Source organism: Parus major, chromosome 4 (genome assembly GCF_001522545.3).
Source record: "Parus major isolate Abel chromosome 4, Parus_major1.1, whole genome shotgun sequence".
NCBI classification, from domain to species: Eukaryota; Metazoa; Chordata; class Aves; order Passeriformes; family Paridae; genus Parus; species Parus major.
Genome location: NC_031771.1, coordinates 10,726,024 through 10,747,147, shown reverse-complemented (window position 1 = coordinate 10,747,147; position 21,124 = coordinate 10,726,024). Strand labels below are relative to the sequence as shown.

Genomic DNA, 21,124 nt, shown 5'->3' with positions numbered 1-21,124 from the left:
TGTATTCCTTCAAACATGGAGTAAAAATCAACTTTCTCTTTTCTAACAACCCACATGTGTCACTTCAGATTCCAAATCCAGGCTTTGGAGAGAATGTGTGTGTTTTTAGGACGGCTACAGTATGCTAGGAAGCTACTGTTCCTCCGTACATTTAATATAAACCAGTCTTTGAAACACTAACTGAACATAAATTAAAAATTTTGTCATTAATATTATTTCACTCTGGAATCTCCATTATTGAGAACAATGTGGCATGAAGCAGAATGTACATTCTTACACTGCGTTGTGAAACTTGGCATCTGTCAGTGTCATATAAAACACATCAAAAAAGCAGCACTACCAGTTTTAGCACAAATATTTAAAGTAGTTCAGTATAAACTTTACGTCCAAATAAAGTCTACTAATACCCAGCAAGCAGTGGCACAGCTGCATTAGCTCATGTAATGTTTCACACATGGAAACCAAGATGCAAGATTACCTCATTTATGGTAACACTCATAAACTACACAGTACACAGTAAACATGTCTACCCAGCAAATTAAAATATCACTGCACTATGCAGCAGCTGAAGCTATCCAGAACCTGTTTATAATCCAATAGAAACAGAAATTTGTCTTCAGTTCTAGAAACAGGGGGGAGGGGGGCGAATCACAGTCTAAGTAAAATAAACTGCACTGCAAGTGTCACTTGCCCCAAGACTTCCTGCTTCCCACAAAAGACATGCAACCATTCTGGAGATCAAAGGTCATGGCTTTACAATAGAATACATTGTAAATAGGTTTAAAATAATTGAATACAACTGCAAACCAAGGACTCGTTTATAGCTTGCTAGGAAAAAAATATAGCTGTTTTAAGTCATTCCCATATATGAACTGAAACCTGCATTATAAAACTGCATCTGCTTCCAAACTACCAGATCACCACCTGCATACCAGTTGGATTTGGTCATTCCACAGCCATCTAAATAACAAAATACTTCTGAGTAAATTACGTGCCACCACTGTTTTGATTATCCTGCACAATGTCTGGAGAAGCACGGCTGTAACTGCTGCCAAGGGACTGGGTGCTCCGCAGCTTTCCTGGGATCTGAGGCTCATCCCTGCAGAAATGACAACCACTTTCTCTTGCTGCAGCATCAAGCATCAGCACAAATGCTGGAAATATTCACCTGCAAGATGATTTCTTTCTCGTGCTCTACTAATCAAAGTGAATCTCCTTCTTACACAGTCCTTCAGACAGTGACTGTCTAACCAAGGGGCATACACAACACTCCCTTCCATTCTGCTGGTTTCCAAGATCCAGGATTTCATGTCCCAGACAAATCAGCATTTAGCCTGTGCCCAGAGGCACTGCCAGCATGTCACCTGTGTGAGCAGGAAACTTGAAGTTAGGGATGTACCTCCTAGGTACTTATATCTATCTGCTCTTCTTTTTATTTTTTAACCACTCTCAACATTTGCTAAGACAATAAAGCTATCAAACATAACCACATGTTCGTCTCCAATTTCATAAACTCATTTTTATTCAGTAACAGAGAAGGCCTGTTTTTTCAAAGCCTCCTTCTTTTTTTTTTCCCCCAAAAACAAATTCTGAGCTGTAACAACTCAAAATTTTTTTGGAAAATGAGCGTGCACAACACATACCTTACAATTTATTACAGCTGTTTTTGCAGACCACAGACTCATTCACAATTTACAATAGACACTATTTTTCAACCAGCCAAAGCAATTATGTCATACATGTCCACATTCAGTACAAATAAGTAAAACCTTTAGAATTATGACAGTTATTAAAAGCTCCTACAGCTGTGCTCCAAAACCCTGCACAAGTTTTAATGGGATAATCCTCTAAAAGCAAACTATCACCTGAAAATTATGTTTACTAGGGCTTATCTGGCATGTGATCTGCCTCATATTAGTAAAGCTCAAACATCCCCCTTCAATAATAAATGTGGAGGTTTGTTGGGATTTGTTGATATATTTTCTATCTCACCAGGATTAAAGGCAGGAAATAATTTGATGATATTTACTTATCTCTGTTGTTAACCTTAGTTACCTCTACTAGACTAGCAATTATACCACTACAAAACCATAATCACCAGTCACAGCAAAAAGACAGTTCATCCCCCAGACTGAATTGATGCTCATTTTAACAATGACATGAACAATTAACTACTGCCACCTCCTTAAATCAGTGGTTCTCAACCTGTGGTTTGCAGATGCCTTTGGTCTACCAAATATTTTTAAGAGACCACAAAAGGTAATTAAGGCAAGTCTTGGCTTACTGTCACTTTGATAGCTGAAATTTGCTATCCAGGAAAATGTACCCTCAATGGAAGATTTTATGGGGTCCCAGAAAAAAAACCAAACTGCTGGCAAGTCACTGCCATAGATACTTTCTTATGTGACAGAAGAGACCTTGGAACTTTTACAATAGTTTTGACCTCTTAACTGCTGCAACTAAAGAGTTTTTGCCACAAAACTGCAAGTCTGAAATGATCAGGAATTCCAGAGTATTGTGATTTCTGGTGGAACATTCACCTCTGTAGTCAGGGTCTGGCAGATTCATTGTCTTTTTTCAGTTCCTTGTTCTGGCAGTGCTTATTGCTGTTAACAGAAGCCCACTGATTACTTTTAGTCCATAAATCAGATTTCACCCAGGAAAACATGTCACTGACAGCATAGGTCTCAGAGTACCCTCTTTTGCCCCGTTGCATATTACTTAGTCTGAGAGATAAATTCCACATTGTTCTTGGAAAAATCCTTTATGTAGGTAGGCTACTGCAAAACAACTAGCCACTAATACCTAAAAGGAGTTTCTGGTTTTAAAAGCAGAACATCAAAACAAACCAGCCTCATATAATCTGTAAGATCAAAAAAAAGGATATACCTAGCCATATTTACATATGTTTACATGTATATTTACCCCATTAGGGAAAAAGCATATTGAATACTTCTTCTAAGTTTAAAAGAAAGTCATACCTAAGGGCAAACATGACTTTTAAATCTTCAGAAATATAATCTATGTATACACATATATATATATATGTGTATATATATAATGTCAATTTTTTTGGTAATGCACTTTCTTATCACATTGGTCTTCAGAGCAAACTTCTCTCTTCCTATCTACACATGGAATGAATAATAATCATACTGGGCATAGATAAAAAAATCCGTACCTTCAAATTAGCAAAAAAATAAATAATATTGGAAATCCAGAGTCCATTTATTTGTGTCATGGAAAGACTGGTAAGATCTTTATCAGAGCCTCTCTGTCTGTAGATATTGGGACCACATTAAAAAATGAGAAAGAGTTTTATGTCTCATTTACAAGTATTTTTCAGTGTATTTAAAAGAGAAAAGATTTTTGCATCACACTCAGCTTGTCCTGGAAAGATGGGTTTCATCCCTGCTGCAGGACTAACCCAACACTAACTACTCATTAACCAACCTATATTTTTAGGGGGTATCCATTTTGATACAAAGTTTTCTCAAAGTGTGATTAGTTCCACAATTATTTTCACCAGATTTCATGGTCAGGTAAGATTTGCTGAGGTTTCAGCTGCAATATTGACTTAAGCAGTTTCTGCCCTGTCACACCATTTCTAGACTCTCCTTCTTGACACCCCATTATACAAACACAACTGTCTGTTGTGCTGAATGGTAAAGCAAATGAGAACTGACCCAAACTAAAACCAACATTTTATCTTTTCTTTCAGAATCTGCAGAATGCTTAATACTCTGAAAAATGTCACCTCTTAATGCTTTCAAAATAGACACACATAGTTAGCAGGGATGATAGGCAAGAATCTCTTGTCTCCTCTGCATTTATAAAACAGAAATAGTACATTTGCATCACCACATGAAGGTCATGTAAAGGTAATGTTTGTGGATGATTCAGATACTACTGAGTACGTATCAAAGAAAAAAAACATGTAAGATGCTTTTTTTAGAAGAGAGTTCAAGCAGCATGCAATAAATAGGGTTGGAAGCTATATAAATGTAGCAGTATGGAGAGGGAACAGAGCAATGCATTAAATTAGCTCCGTCCATCTTCTAGACTGAATATAAAGTCAGCATAAAACAACAGCATGTCTTCATTTAGTTAGACATTATGTGTTGAAGCATTAGCTGAAGGCAAATGTATTCATTGGATGCAGGTATCATTTCATTTTGATTTTTAAGTACTTCAAGTTCAGGAACTTATTCCACAAACCCTCCAAAGAAGGAAAAAGAGGACTACTTTATAGTATGACATAGTGTGTGAATATGTCTCTATGCAGTCTGCAGTTGGTTTCCAGTCTCATTAAAAGTCCCAAAGCAGTAGTTGGAGTAGGACCACGGTTCTGAGAGAATTCACAACAAAAATACACTATCTTAATGTTTTCCTATTGCTGCCTTTGTGGGAAGGCCCTTCAGCTAGCAAAGCAAACAACTGAAGGATGGGAATTCAGACATGTAATGACTGTAAGGTCAGCACATGACTGGCAAGCATTCATGACCCCAAATTAAGAGGTATTACCCTCTATCTACTAATCCTTGGGTCACAAATGTACAGCCTTCTCCAAGAACATAAAAAATTCCTGAAATTTGCTTACAGCCCACTGCTTGAAAGATGGAAAGCTAGCATGCATGAAGTGATCAGATAAGTGAAAGGGGCAGTTCTGTTCTCAAACACCATATTAAAAATGCCTTGTCTTTCAGTCACCTTTTCTGTTAACGAAGACCACTACAATTTTACATTAGGTAATACAGAAATGCAACTATCTCCTGAAAATAAGAACATTAATTTCACAGATTCTAACATTTTAAATCCCAAATAGAATTTTGAAGGACAAAGAAAACAGAAGCAACATTCATCTAGTAGCAAATGCAATCCAAAGATATTTCTAGTAAAATCACACCACCTGTGACCTAGAAATTAAGTTCTAAATTTTAGCACAGTGGCTTTAGTTTGTAAACTATGAAAGACTATTTTTATCAATCTTAGTGCTTTCACATTATACAGAACATATAAGAGGCTGCAAGCCATTCTGATTGTAAGGGTACACTAATGTTTCTACTGAGAATAGAATTCCAGCTTTTTATGCTATCTGAATGTTTATGTCCAAAATTTACTTGTTAAAATTAATTGTAGTACCTGCATTTCCCAAAAAGTATTGTTACCAAAAGAAATTTGCACCTTTTTTTAGAAGAAGATACTTCAGGATTGAGTCCTTTGTGGAAATTAAAGTTGTGTTAATCTTCTAGCTGTTACTAGAGCTCACTACAAACTTCACACCTAGTACATAAACCTAACATTTCAGGAAGATAGCAAATAGATTTCATTTTAGATTCCTGAATTAGGAGGTCCATGCATGGAGCACTGGAGACAGTGTTTATCAATCCACCCATATCCCTGTCATTTTTGTATTTACAGATAGTAACACACAAAAAAAACCCCTCAGAAAAACTGAACATATCTGGCCATATCTGTTGATTCCTCTGTGTAGTTTCAGATTAATTTCTTGTGAAATTCTCTGCTTCGCTGCCTGTATCACAGCTTTCTGCCAGCAAGCTCCACTGCCACTATTCATGTGACACTACCCTTTTTAGCCCCTGCAGAAAGTGATCTTTGGACTGGAAAACCCCAATAAGTGGCATTTCATTGCAGTCTGTAACTGCCCCTGACAAACATAAATTTTAGGGACTACTTCAATTGGGTTTTCCTCCTTCCTTACTCTCTCACTTCTTGTTACATCCTAAACCTCATGATGAAAGGAGAAGGAAAAAGGGGCATGTTGCAGTCAGAGATAGGTGATTACAGAAAAAGCACCCATCTCTAGGAAACCCAGTGGCTCACTTAAAGGAACACCAATGGAATACATTCCTTACCTTCCTTCTGCACTGACACTTGCTCTTGTTAGGGAAGTGACAAAACTGACATAAAACAGAGATGGCCATCTGGTGAGACCCAGCTTGCCAGGCAGTTTTATCTGATCCCTGAGTACGCCTGCCCATCACCAGCCCAACCACACTGAGGATAATGTTTATATATGCTGCAGGACAAGGGGGCATAAAACAAATCCAAATCAGCAGGATTTAAAGCACTGGAAATAAAACTGAACTAATGTGGCTGTGCTGATGTAGCCAGAAACAAAACTGATGCTGAGTATACAGCATTTATTCATTTCAAGTGCACAGCCCAGCTCATGTCAGTCTCCTACATAGCCACAATATCAAAATGGTAGCAAAAACAAGTCAGCACACACCTTACACCTTGGGTACAAGGGCCTATAAATGCATCACAGCTAGGTTAGATGACACATCCCATGAGAGGAATCTCAGCACAAAGCAAGATTTCTCATTAAGTAGTCACCTATAGTTACAAAAATGCAAAAGGAACTTCCCTCCATATTTGGGAGAGAAACATCTGAACCCAAAAGAATGAACCTCAATGTTGTTCTCTTCTAAAATTATTCTAAAGCACTAATCCACACAGGGCAAACTGCAACTGGGGCACAGTTCAACTAACAAGAATAAAGGCAGAAAGGAACACAATCTGCGAAAAATCTGTTAAGAGCTCAGATCTGTCCACACTGACAGCAAAACTAGGCTTAAAATATTGTGAGCTAAGTTTGCATGCAGCTTTGGAATGGCTTTTACTCATAGTTTAATTTTGGTGTACACACAGCCCAAGGGTATGCCTGCATGATGGGCTTGCATCAGTCTGAAGGGAGGACATTGACATCCTCCTATATATGAGTGCAGACATCCAAGTCCATGCAGTAAAGGCTGCTCCATGTGTTTTAGTGTCTTAGAGAAAGGCTTAGTAAAGTAACTGACTATAAATCAAACATCTTTGAGATTATGCAACAAATTTTAATTCTTGGGTTATTTCTATTAGTTTGGGCAAAATATATTATGAAAAGCCTGTTGTTGAAGTTACCCTGTGATTTATTATGAAAGCAGAGAATGCTCCAGCAGCTCCTGGAGCATGCTTCCACCATTCTACACTCCTAATCCTCATTACAAAGTTCTTATTCTGCCTCAGAAAGCAGATGGCAAGAGATAATGTCAGTAACAATTAGGAGGCTTCACTGCCCTTAAGGACTCTTCTGCTATACATTTGCAATATTTTTTTCACAGATTTTTAGAAACAAGATGCTTTGCACTATTTTATTCTAGCATGTGGTTTGGAACAACCTCAAAACAATTACACAGGTTTTGTTTTGGTGTGTGGGTTTTTTTCCTTTAAACAATGGAGAATGTTAGGGGTTTTATTAATTAAAAATAAACATTATACGTGAAGCTTACAGCATTATTTTCATTCTGCACATTGCAAAACTAAACCAACTTGAATTTCCTAATATTTTAAATCAACTTCCTCTGAACTATTTGCATGCTGCTGAACCTTTCATGTTTTTATGAGCCCAGTTCAACTCTCACTAACAACTACCTTGGATCAGGTCCAACATTTAGCTGTAGTTTAGAAAATCCCTTCCATTTGGATAAGGAGAAACACAAGGGACCTCACAAGAGTACATATTATGACACTTTATCAATGCAGAATTTTGTCTGCTTACAACCTATTTGAACGCCAGTTATACTTTTGCTATTATTAATATCTTTAATGTTTCTTAACAAGCTGCTGCTGTTTATTAACAAAACTAGTCTACCTAAATAAAATCCAAATAGGAAGTAAGATTTCACAATGAAGAAAAAAGAAAGCTGAGATTTCATATAACTTTTATATTGGAGATTTATTTTGAAACTTTAGTGTTTGAATTTTAATAGTGTTTAAATTTAAGAAAATTTCTCTCAAAAGAGAAACAAGCCAGGCTGTCTTGATTCTAGAGCCTCCTCCGAGTTACATCGATATTATCTTTCTGTAGATGTACCCTCCACTATCCTCCTACAAAGCAGCTACATTAATGGAAGATACACCTGCTCTCTGTTGCTTATTAAAGTTTCCCCCTTCCAAAATTCTATTCCTCAGATCTGCTACAGACACTGGCAAATGAATGCTCCCTAACACGTTTCAGCCAAACTGATCCTAGATAGGCAGCCAAAACATTCTTTAACTACTTAAACTAACCTGGAAAGGATCAGGTTTGCACAAGCATGAGAAACTCTAGCTCTGATGATTTTTACTAATGGTCCTTGGCTTCAAAAGCAGAACAATTGGTTTAAATTGCAGAGTATAGAGTATTCGTGCTATTTGAGAATGAAATAAGAAAATTAAACTGGCCCTTTGTTGGATTTGATTCTGTAGCTGACTCTATACCTCACAAATGTTACTAATACATAGTTATGTTACTAATGTTACTAATACAGTTCAGCAAGTATTTACTTAAAGGGAGAGTTTGCAGTTAGCATGAGCAGCCTTTCAACTAATAAAGATTGAGAAAAAAATTACAACCCAAGAGATCTGGGGTTGCTTGAATTCCTTCACAAAGAGAAACTGTAAAAAGAATTAATGGTCCTTTATCATTTATGGGTGGACAAACCATCTGACCAAAGCAACCAAGTGCTCAGTACATTTATGACTCATGCGAGCATGACCTACATTTTTTTTTTGCCAAGTACATTCTCTTTTCTTGACTGATGGGCTATACTTTGGCCTCTCCTTTAACCAAAAGGAGAACCCGAACTTCCAATTAAAGGGTAACAACTGGCAGATGTGAGGGACCATCCAGCAGGAGGCTGATGCTGAGCAGATGGGCTGGGGTGCAGTAACCTTTTCCATCAGTTTCCACCCACTGCTCTTGCAAAGGCGCATAATCACCAGGAGCCTGACACTGCCCTTCCTCAGGCAGCAGCGTGATACTCCCTGCAGAGCACAGAGCTGCTATCATCAAATTGGGACCAGGAACGGGGCTAAACAGAGCCTGCCTAGCTCCACAAGCCCACACTGCTCGCTGCTGCTTAGTGACACAACTCCGACAGAGCAAACAGTTTCAGAGGTTTCAGCTCCAGAATGTTTGTACTTCCACTGCAGCGCTGCTGACTGTGCCCTCTTCTGTGCAAGTGCCATCAGTGGGAGAAAAATTTGTAAATCAAGTCACTAAAATAATAACTTCTGTTAGAGATAAGGCTTTTTCATGTAATTTCAGTTTAAAGCACAGCTTCACAAACATCTGTTGCTGAAGAAACACACAGTTGGGGAAATTTGGTGAGGAATAGGAAGAAGAGGTGGGGAGCTCTCCTAAGCTACATCCGTGAAGTTTTGGAATCATTTCTTCAGATTTTTCTTTATAAAGATCTTAAAGATCTGTTCTAATGACTAAAACATCATTATTTAAGTAAGGTTAAGAAAAAGATACTTCTATTTATTAGAGCAAGAAAATGTGGGTACTATTTCTGTCATATATTTCTCTGAGCTTGTCTTAACTGTTGAATGTAAGATCTTGTATTTCACATTACATATTTTGTACCACACAAAAAAACTAAGTATCTTTTTATTTGTATAAATGTCCCTCTCTGATTTCTAAGTATTGTTACATTCCAGAGTCTAATTACAAACTTTTTGAAAAATATTGGCCTGTAGCAAAGTTAAATTTATTACTTCATGAACAACTTTTATGTTCTCATGTTGCAAAATAAAGAATGCCATTTTCTGATGTATCTTCTCAGTACTATACATTACACTGCGAACTTTTATCATGCTCTTTATGTCCTTCCTTCTAGGAACAAGAAACTCTTTCCTCATACTAGAGTTCTTCCTAGATCCATATCATTGTCATAAGCTTTCTCTGTACTCCAGATGGTTTTAGCAACATTACTCTTCCTCATCCCAGGAGTGGAGTCTTGCCAGGGAAAACCACTGAAAGCAAAGCCTCAGCTGACTTTTTTTTGTATCCTTCCATGTAGGGCACAGATGGCCACGTTTCCTCAACCCCTCCCCTTCTTCAGCTGAAAACCACAGCTCCATGTATGCAAATATTACCAAAATCTCACTTCCTTTTCCAATACTTAAGATGGAAATTTCTCTACACTGACTCTATTACAAATACTTTCTTTTGCGTTATCCACCAAATTCAGGAGTAGGAGCATGTTTTCCCCTATGATCCATAAATGGACACCAAAACAAATCAAATAACACCATATCCTACCGGGTCTCTCACCAGTACATTCATTATATGCAAGTCCTGACCTCCTTAAAGGAGGAACAACTTGGCTATTTCTTTGCAAGGCAAATTCCAATCACAAACTGTAAGTTTCAGGAAAGAGGGTAAGAAACTGCCATGTCTTTCAAACTTTTTTTTCTTCCCTTACTACTACCAAGCTTGTGAAGCAATTTTTATGTGTTAATCAAAATTCTTGATACATTTTCAGCAGTATCAGCCCAGGCACAGCATTTGCAGAACAGACAAAGAGAAGACAGACAGATTTAGTGAACACCTGTTAAATGGGGCAGTGGCTCCAGCACAATTGTTTCCCACTTCATTTCACACAGTAATAACTTTAATGTCCTCCATGGACTCGCTTTCAAACACAGTTCTACAACATCACACAACAAAAGAGCTGAAAGCAAATTTAATTGTCTAGATTGCTTCCAATCATCTTTTTTTTTTTTGGATATAAGCAAATATTCATACTTCAGTTTTCTACTTTTTTTTTTTAACTGTATCTACTCAAACTGTGTTATTATTCAACATTTTATAATCTTTCCCAACTGCATAACATTCTCCTCCATGTTTTAATATTTATCTTTGCTATGGTAAATTTTCTCACCTCATTAGAAAATCTGCATACCCCATCACTCTCTTTAAAGTTCATACTTTTAGTTTAGGCTTTGTTTCCTTTTGAGTCTTATACATATATCTAGGCTTTTCTTACTGTTTCATCTCCTTGTTTAATTTTGCTCTGATTTAAAATATTTGTACATTTTAGTTTTATTCCTGCTCACCTCATTTAGTTTCAGACTTCACTAAGACAGACCCATTACACATCAATGTGTAGTGTCTTAACAAGTAGAAATTAATTAAAACTATTTTTAGAATGTGATAGGTTATGGGTCTTTTGTAAAGATGAGAGAATTAGGCTAGCCTTATTCAAGAGCTTACATTTTTAGAATTATGATTTGTGGCAAATTTTGATACCAGTTTCTTTAACTATTTTTTTCCACATTAGCAAAGACAGACTGTCTATGATTCCATTAAGTTTTCTTCATTCAGGAAGACTGGCATCTATCCCTCTTTCAGAAATTATTGAAATGCAAGCAAGTGTGGACTTTTTAAAAATAATTTTACACTGTTTACATTCTTGAATTCCAGAGTTTGGTTGTAATTTCTATAAAGTAACTTGCAAACAGTTTAAAGAGATAGTAGGAATTGCAAACAAGATGTAAAGAAGGAAATGTTATGGAAAGAACAGACTAAAAACTCTGCTTTCTCTTCCTATTTACAAAGCTGGAATGGATAGAAAATAGATCAGTGCTTTTGACTAGCAAATGATGATCCACTATCTAGGTTATTGTTTTAATAGAAAAGACAAAAAAACCCAACAGTTTCTTTCCATCATCACTTATATTCTACTATGTATTAATTTCATCCTACAGAGGCATCTCTCCAGTGTATTCCATCACATATATTATGTAAAGCCCATCTCCCAGTATTAGCCCATTTTGTTCTATTATGCAACCCAAACTGAATGCTTTCAGCATCCTTACCTTCTGTTCAAAAGCACAGTTTGAGTTAATTTCTAATTACTTCCCTCATATTCTTGAATATATTTGACTCTCTCTATATAGCAGTCTTATTTACAAATTAAATCAATAACAATTCATATATGAAAATTAATACAGCCACTATTCCAACAAAACTGGATTTAAATAAACATGAATTTCTGGCCATATTTCTTAGATGGCACTTCAATAAAAATAAATAATTCTTATACAAAGGGAGTTAATTGTACACACAGAAAAATTAGTCTGCATTTTTTATTCAGAGATTTTCAGAATCTTTCCTAATAGGCCATATATCACATTCTCTTAGAAATATTTCCTCTTCACTTTTCAAAAATGTTTTGTATTGAATGATTTTTTTTTAACTTTTCCTCCAGAATACCCACAGATTAGGTTTTCACCTGTACCAGTTTCACCTATGTGTGGTTATGCTGGCATTGGTAACGTTACTCTACACTTATCTTCATATTAGATCTGAATAAAGTGCTTCAGAGTGGGTAAAAAAAGTCTCATTCCCCTCCCTTTTTATGCCAATCATCAGATCTGTACATGATATAATTAAATCAAAAGACTGCTTACAATAATCCAGGTTTTTTGATTCTAGCCTGCACACAAATGGTTCTATGTCAAAGGCAACAAATGTTCTAACTTTTAGGAAGTAATTATAAAAGCGCAAAAAACCCTGCACAAACACAGATGATGAAATTGTCACATGTGTGCTGAGCTGGCAGGAGATGACCCTGAGAGGTGCAGGAACACAGATTTACAAATGCACCACAGCTCAAATGCAAAACCCAACAGCTTTAAACCGGTGCTGGTATTCCGCATTCCGGAAAAACGGAAAGGGAAAACCAGACAGCCACTGGAAGTGCACACTGCAGTCATGGAAGCACTTCTCCAGGAAAGGAGGAATCCTGCTGCTACATTCCCTTCAACTGTTTAAGAGACCCCCTGTGCTTCTCTGCCTGCTAAGTGCACACACAGTGGAGCCCCTGTGCTTCCCAGGACTGCCTTGTTTCCACAGATGAGGGGCAAGGGGGGAAAAAAGAATTAAAAAATATCAACCTTTTATATAGATGAAATCCAATATGCCAGCAGACTGGACCTTCCACATCCAGCTTTGCTGAAAAATGCTATTCCTTACTGGAACTAGACTGCTACATTTCTGAGACTTCTATGGATGGAAAGGTTTATTTTGCCTGATACAAGGAACCTTACCTCCTGCATCGAACTTTTTTCATAGTTACATCTTGAAAAAACATAAAATGAGCGTAGCGTGGTTCTTTAACATTCACTGGCAATAGTTATGTTCAAACATATAGGTATTTAATTACATTAACATATAGCTATTTTAATTGCATTATGCACATTTGTAGCATAGAAATAAAAGTATTTGTCAGGAAAAGCAAAGTTACAGATTATTTTTATAGGTATCTTTTCTATATTAATTTATGAAAGTGATTTTTTCTAAAAATCATAATACTTGCAGACTTAATAAACATACCCAATTCAGAGGATATTGTATAAATCTTGTTCTGTATATAGATTATAATCTTCAAAGAAAAGCCACAAGAAATCACCGAATACCAGAAACGGATCAGAGTCTGAAAGAGTCTGAAAGAACTGATATCAAAATTCTCAAATTCTGTGAATATCCCACGTCAGGTCGGATTGCTGGAAGCATCTTCATCAGTGATGTGTACACAGCTCCATCTGCATTCCAGCTCTTTAAGACCACATCCAAATGAAGACCAGAATCTCAAAGTAGGTGCTGCACAGATAACAACTCTGATGTTGCTGGTTAAGCCTGGTTTACATTTTACCCTTTTTCCTGCTCTCTAATGTTTTCAACATAATGAATGAGTCAGCTGTTACTAGGAATACACAACTAAGAGTCTAGAAATCTATTACTAGTAATCTCCACTTCTAAATTTTGGTTCAATTCACATAGTTCATGTCACATTACGGTACGATTTGCTGTAACACAGTTTCAAAGATACAGCTGTGGAAGCAGGAAAAATCCCACAGAGAGATTTCTTCAACACAAAAAAATCCTGCACATTCCAAGTTACAGGCTTTAACTCAGTATCTATGTTTGACTAATAGGAATTGGTTTAAGAGACTGAAAGTAGCATAATGTTTTCCAAACCAGGTTTCGTTTTTTCACCCAGCTCACAAAACCTGCAGTTCTGAGCACTGTTGTGTGTTAGTTGGCAGGGCATGTTCTTTTTAGTGTTGCCTGGTATAAGGTGGAGTTGCCTGTACTAAAAAGTAATGCCCCATATCGGCTGATAATGATTCTCTAATTCTCACTGGAGATTTTTTTTACCTCAGATGGTTCTTAACACTGATTCATTGTGCTCCACTAAAATTTGTATTGGGGTAAATGACTGCCCTTCCTCTCTATTTTGCTTTTCTGCCACGGTTACTTTTGTGTATAGCATCTTTATATATTTAAGCATTTCATTTGTTTCAGAAAGTATCCCAGTTTCCAAACACTACATTTTCAATTATTTGAAAATTGGATTTCAAAACTTTCAGTCCAGCACAGTAATCTCATCACTTTTCTAATTTGTCTTGCATTTTCCCCAGCATTGAATGAAATGGATAAATCCTTAATCATGAGAGGACTAACTCTGCAATAAAGCACTAAAATACTTAAATTGAGATATATTGTGGAAAGCTGTCTTGACAGACCTCAATGACTTCATGATCATCCAAGCAATCTAATTTTCAAAAAGCTGAGGCTCATCAAAGCTGTGTGAAATTTAGTTATTATCTGCTGATTAATAGTTTGAAATTAATTCTTCCCAATTCAGACATCCAGCTTTCAATGACAGGACAAAATAGATTACTTTACCATGCAGAACAGAACTTCCTTATTGGGATTTTTAGCTGTGGGAAGCATAGGGCTTTTCCCTGGGTTTTACCTGGTCTCTGTGAATGTCTGCTTTTTTATGAATGATACAACGGGAATATAAAATTTCTATCAGCTTGAATGCAGTAATTATCCCTAGGTCCTACACGTGAAATTAAATTTTTAAAATAGAAAACTGTTCTAAAGGAGAGCACCTAGCATAACTAAGATGTGAAACCAAAAAAAGATGTCACAAAAACCTAAGTTTTAAAGGTTATGTCTGTTTCAGTGTCTGACAACTGCTGCTAAAGGTTTTGTTTGGGATTTCTATATCCAAACCACATCTGAGCATCTATCTCTGTATATTCTCCCAAGTTCACTTTCCATTCCTATTTCCTATAGGTCTCTCAGAAGCATGGGAAAACCAAAAGTTGTTCGGTATTTTTTATTATATATCGGATGATACTTAATAAAATAAAATAAATAAAATCAAATAAATAAAATCGGATTTGTATCCTCCTCTTTGCTCACATAGTAAATGCCTAAAGATATCCTAAAGATTAGGATACTAAATGCCTAAAGTTTGGAAATAGTAAAGTAAGGAGAACACAGCATGTTGCATTTGAGATTTTTCTTTTTTGTTGGGGGGAGGAATTACAGTTTTATCTTGTTTAAAAGCCTGTGGGTTTTTCACTCTTATTAAGCTATTACTATAATTCTCATCACACATGTATTGTGTTTATAAAATGATGATTTAGATTTTCACATGACGATGACTTGTGATGATGATAATGATTATCACAAATGATCATTTAGACAATCATACAATTATTGTTAGCTGCACCTGTGTAACCTGAAAAATATTTTCAGATGTCTTAGCAGTTAGTTCATGTCACTAAACATAGCATGCCTGAGCTTTAGCGGTGTATAATAGGGTTTCAGAATGGCAAAAATACACTTTTCCATCAAAATCTGGACTGTCTCAGAGAAAAATACCCTACCTCCCCTCCCCAATGATTTGTGCTATTATAAAACATTGTACTATCACTGCCTAATAGAAAATACCAACTATATGCAGAAGCAACAGATGCACTTTGGAGTTCTTTGTATTGCTTAGAATGACATCTTGATGCTACCATTTAGCTCATGATGACATTCCATCAATCAAAATCCAGTTTTAATTATACACCATTCTGCTTTTCCTCTCGGAGCAAATGCAGACGGAATGCAACAACCTATTTCAATTAACACACACACTTTATAGAATTAAAAATAGGTTGGAAATCACTTTTAAATCAGCTATCAGCCTGTCAATTAATGATCTGAACCCCTGCTATTGACCCAGTACTGTACAAGCTGTTATTATGCACTGTCCTACATATCATCTGTTCCTTGTGCTGCTCTGTTCCAGAAAGACAGACAGCTGCAGCAGAATATCCCTGCTCAACCTGAGGACCATCTGACTTTAATTGTAGCACACAGTTTGATGTGGGTCTGGTTATGAGAAGCCAAAGTATGACACTGTAATAATCTGGAAAAACAGAAACCTGCCAACACAAGGCTGCAAAACAGGGGCTTGGGCTGTCTGGCTGCCTGACGGGCTGCAGGAAATATGATTAATGAGCAAGGTATAATGATATCAGGAACCCGATTAGCACCACAAAAAGGTCACAGATCAAAGTAGTATGCATTTCATGAGCTCCAATCATTGTATAAGATCTGGGGACTTAAAGAGGTAAACTCAAATGCAAAGGGAAAAAAATATCTGTGTGTCATAGCTTTCAAAATGAGCACTTGGCATACTGTAATCCCTATTTTGCCTGAACCAGGAGGCAGCAAGGAAATATCAGCTGAATACATCAGCCCATGCCACACTGTAGCAAGCTTTTCTTGATCACATTAGTGTGGATCTGAGCTTTAAGCACGTGTTAGTTCCTAAACACGACTATTCCACTTGAAAAAGAAACTGTTGATTTGATGGCATTCAATCCAAGTATTAACAAGGAAAAGCAATTTTATATTTGCATGTAATTTTCTCGGTGTTATTCCACTGCAAAAGTGGCAGATCACAGAGGGCATCATCCACACCAGCCAGGCCCACCACCACCAGGATAAGTTTAACTATGTCAGACAGAAGCAGTAATTCACCATATGTACTTCAATGTAATTCATTCAATGTACTTCAATGTAATTCATTGGCACAGAGGTTTAAATTTAATGCTACCAGACCAACCAATACTTGGTATCTTATTTGCAGGAACAGTATCAGGGACCTACAGCTGTAGGTCCTACCCTTTAGGTAATACTGGACAGCATTTGGATAATGTCTGGCACACTTTAATAACAACACTTTATAAATTATTTCTTACTTTTGTAATTCACTTAAGCCTTAAAAAAAGAATCAAGTTTTTTTTCTGTACAATTAATACTTTAAAACTATAGAAGTTCACGTTGAGAATATTACACAAGTGAGAGATATCAAAGAGAGCTGCAAGAAAGGCAGACACAAGCAGCAGATTGGGAAATGAAGGAAGAATGAAGGAATGGTAAGTCAGAGCAGGTAGGGAGGTGAGGGTGAGAAAAACCTGGCCCAAGGCTTGAAATGAGAAAAAAAAATTAAGACCTAACATCTTAGACAAGGAGGAAGTGGGAGATTGAGAATAACCTCACAGTGGGGGCAAGCACAATCTGCAACTAATAGAATAAAGGTATATTTTAACACAAAAGGAAAAACACCAGAGTTGTGAGAGATCAAGGCCACTACGAGCCTTTGACAAGTCTACTCAAGAACACAGCTTTGCATTTCCCAGGTTACTCTGAAGCACCAGCACATGCCAAGCTCACAGATGTGTCAGGCTACCTCCCCTACCTATCACCTATCATCACAGCTGTGAGATCAAAAGCTGAGTTTCAATATGGTTTGCCAAGTAGTCCTGCTAAATGTTACTGCATTTCATATCTCGTTTAAATAAAATTTGCACATACATATGGATGAAGGGAAACACTAAATCCACCCAATATTCTCTGTGATTACTATGATACATCTATTATTTCCTGCAGGAATCTAGGCCACACAGCATTTATGAAAACCATGGTATCACGTCACCAGTAAAAGTGCAGTGTAAAACATTCTAATTAACTTCTGAACCACAGATTTCTTCTGATATGAGGATTCTCCAATGTTAGGAAGTCTGATGTGCCACCAACAAAACTTTTTTGATTCCCATTTCCTGACTTAGGAGTATCAGGATGTTGTCCTGATAAGCCTGGTATCTGAAAGGTTTTTGAGAGTTTCCATGCCTTGATTCAGTATTGCCCAGTTAGCTGGCTACCACATGAAAACTGCAGCCTCATATTTCAAGATTTGCTAGGAAAAGCTTCTGTTATTTATTTCAGAATGCCATCAATGCAGAACTGTTTCATTTTGAGAAGAGCTTTTGAGAATGTGCTGAAACACGACCAGTGACAGTTATTCTATAATTCATTGCACTGCCCAGAGGGCACAGTGAACATAGGCAGTGCTGACAACTGCATTTCCCAAAACAGGGAAGAGAGCAGTAACACAGGTTTGGGAACAAAGCAGGCAGAGGAGAATTTAGTTTTATTTTCTTGTAAAAAAGGCTCTGAAAAATATCAGTTTAATGGAAAAAATGGTGGCAGAAGATTGAAAATGTCTCTTGGGAGTTATATGGACACTAAAACTAAGAAACCTCAAGATGACATTTAAGTCATCAGAGTGACAAATACTTTTATGACTAAACAAGATTTTTCAAGCCTTCTGTATAGTCTTGAGTGGTGATTTTATTAGTTCTTTAGAATCAGAAAAGATGACATAGAAACAGGGTAACATCTCCTGCATATTTAGACTACACTCAAACTTTTTTGAATAAATCTAAGAATGAGAATACTATATTCTTTTTTCTGTCTACCTTTGTAAATCTGTATCTTCAGATAATTTCAGACATAGTTCTATGGAAATTATAAATATATATTGCGGGCAAAGATCCAAATTATTTCAGAAGAATCTTGCAAGACAGAAGTGACTGGGCAATAGAAGAGAGCCATCTTACCAGCCTGTTTATGCGAACAAATTCTTCTGGGGTTTTGGCCCACGGTGGAAGTTCAACATCAGACACCACTGTTCCATCATCCATCACTCCCAGATTGTAATTGTTGCTGTTGACAAATATCTCTGGGAGGTAATAAAATTCAGGAATCAATTCCTGTAGATAAATGAAAAACAATGCCATGTTATAAATTCTGTCAGAGGATGCACTGTGTCACGTTAAAAAAAAAAAAATAAATTATTAGGATGGAATTAAGCTGAGAGAATATACAAAATTCTCCCAACACACATCCCCCTCCCCCTCCTTCCTTAGAAGGGAGAAATCCCCCTTTTGCATTTTCTAAAATTTAAACCTGTAGATATGATGTCTCCTTAGCATGCTTTTAACATGACAAAGAACTAAGACACAACAGCTATAAACCAAAAACTTCAGAACACTGGTTTTAGTTGCACATTACCCACAGAGAAACCAAAGTAATAAACACCACATGGTACAGATAACATTTAGTGGAAAGGTACAGACAATCAATGATAGTAAAAAGTTGTTGAAAACTGATTCTTCCACATTTTAGTACAATACACATTTTAAAGTGCTGATGCATAAATGGCAGTCTACAGTTGGATTGAAACTAGTACCATAGATAGTAATTACAAAGGTATGAAACCCAGTTATATTCTTATTCTCTCTAATGTAAAGGGTCAAAGAACCTAATGTTTAGGCTATTACCTAAGATTGTTCAGTGCCCAGAAATAATTTTTTTTGTAAATTCTAAAATACCTGGAGTTATGCCAGTTATGTTCCATAAAAACAAACAAATACACCCCAAAAAAAATAAAAATATCCAAAGCTGAATTGAGTCAGTATTTTTCTTTCACATAAAATTAATTTACTCAATTATGTGTCCAGTCTGTAAATGACAGGGAAGAATGACACAAAATTTCATACACAAGACAAAAAAAAAGGCAGGGATTTCACATGGTTACGAGGTCTGCATTAACTTCCTTGTCAAGATCATCACTGCTGTAAACAAGTGATGTTTTTGATGTTCCAGACCTGTGCTGAACAAGACTGGAACTCAGCATTAACACCTCCCTGGCTGGCTTGCTCTGGCACCTTTGCTGGCACAGCAACCATGGCTGAGGAAAAACAGGAGAGGAATTGTGATTCCTAAGTCTTCTCAGAAAAACAAAATAATAGTAATGGCTAAACAAAAATTTTATTAAGCAGAAAATTATACATTCTAGGGCAAAACTGAACATAACGTGCTAAGAAGGAAAATTATGCTCAAGCCCATAATGATTTTCTCCTAGATAAGTGGATTGTTTCCTTGTTTTTCAAACAGACCTGCAACTTCCTAAGCTGTCATGCATTTTATAAAATATGCAGTAGGTAATACATATATTTATTTATATAATATTTATTATTTATAAATATTTATATATTTATCTAAGTTAATACAATTAGAACCTTAATTACACATTTCCATAAAAATATCTGCAATGTCCAGGTATAATACTTAATAGAAAAAGTCCATAAAGACATAATACACATCTTTCTGCTCTATATTTAAAAGATAGGTTGTTTCTTTCTTTGTTTGTTTGTTTTTTGTGGAACTTGATGTTGAGACTTAAATACACCCAATAAACCTGGCAATTTGATGGATTTAGAAAAATTGAGCCACTAAATGAGAGAATTTACTTCCTTTGTAAAGAAAGAATCAATACAAGTAATTGCTTCAGGAAGTGTATTTCATAGCAAATGAGTGGTGTAAAATTGGTCTTCCATACAGCAAGTGCAAGCTGCAGGCCACTTGAGAAGTAGGAAAAAAAAAATCAGACTGCCCCAGCGGCTTTGTCTGCCGAGGGTGGAGGATGCAGCCACACCAGAAGCTCAGCAGATCAGATCTGAAACGCAGTCCTGACATGGGTCAATGGCTCAGTGGTCTCCCAGATAGCCCCTCAGGGCCAGCTATGGCATGAGCAGCTTTCCAAATGGCTGAGTGCAATGAGGAGGTCATCAGATTGTGGGCAAGGTCAAGCCGAAGTAGCCAGGGCAAAGACAGGAAAGATCAAGCAGGAATTAAGCTATTATCACCTCCATCCTTGTGTGAAACACTGCTTGGCTTTGAATTGTACATCTTTTTGTTTACAGTCCCCTTAATTAACTAGGGTAAAAAGATGCTTCTGTAAAAAATGCTGGACAAGTAGTTGATAAAAAATAGATTTGAAACCATTTCACTGTGTAAGTGAAAGAACAAGAACGACGCAAGGATAAACGCAGTAAAAAATAGTTTGTAAAAAGTAAAGTAACACTGAGGTTGCTACAGTTTTTATCATCACAGAAATCAGCAAAGAAAAAGTAGATACACAGGACTGTAAATTTGGTATCAGCACACACCACCAATATGAAATCATACCCTGATTCTGAACACTTAAAATACAAGCTCATTACATATGTTACCAATGTTTTTATTTCTTCTTTAAATATATATCTGTACAGCTATTCATTAGTTTCTTTCAAGATCAGAAAG

The 21,124-nt window shown here is 36.6% G+C and overlaps 1 protein-coding gene across 5 annotated transcripts in view; it reads right to left on the bottom strand.

Annotated features, from left to right (window-relative positions):
• The window catches only part of LRBA (LPS responsive beige-like anchor protein), a 367,896-nt gene that overhangs the window by 72,244 nt on the left and 274,528 nt on the right, over positions 1-21,124 (bottom strand). For all 5 annotated transcript variants that reach the window (XM_033513748.1, XM_015624023.2, XM_015624025.2 and 2 more), the window contains one exon: positions 18,598-18,750. In XM_033513748.1, the coding sequence (XP_033369639.1) occupies positions 18,598-18,750 (153 nt within the window). The remainder of the gene's footprint in view (positions 1-18,597; positions 18,751-21,124) is intronic.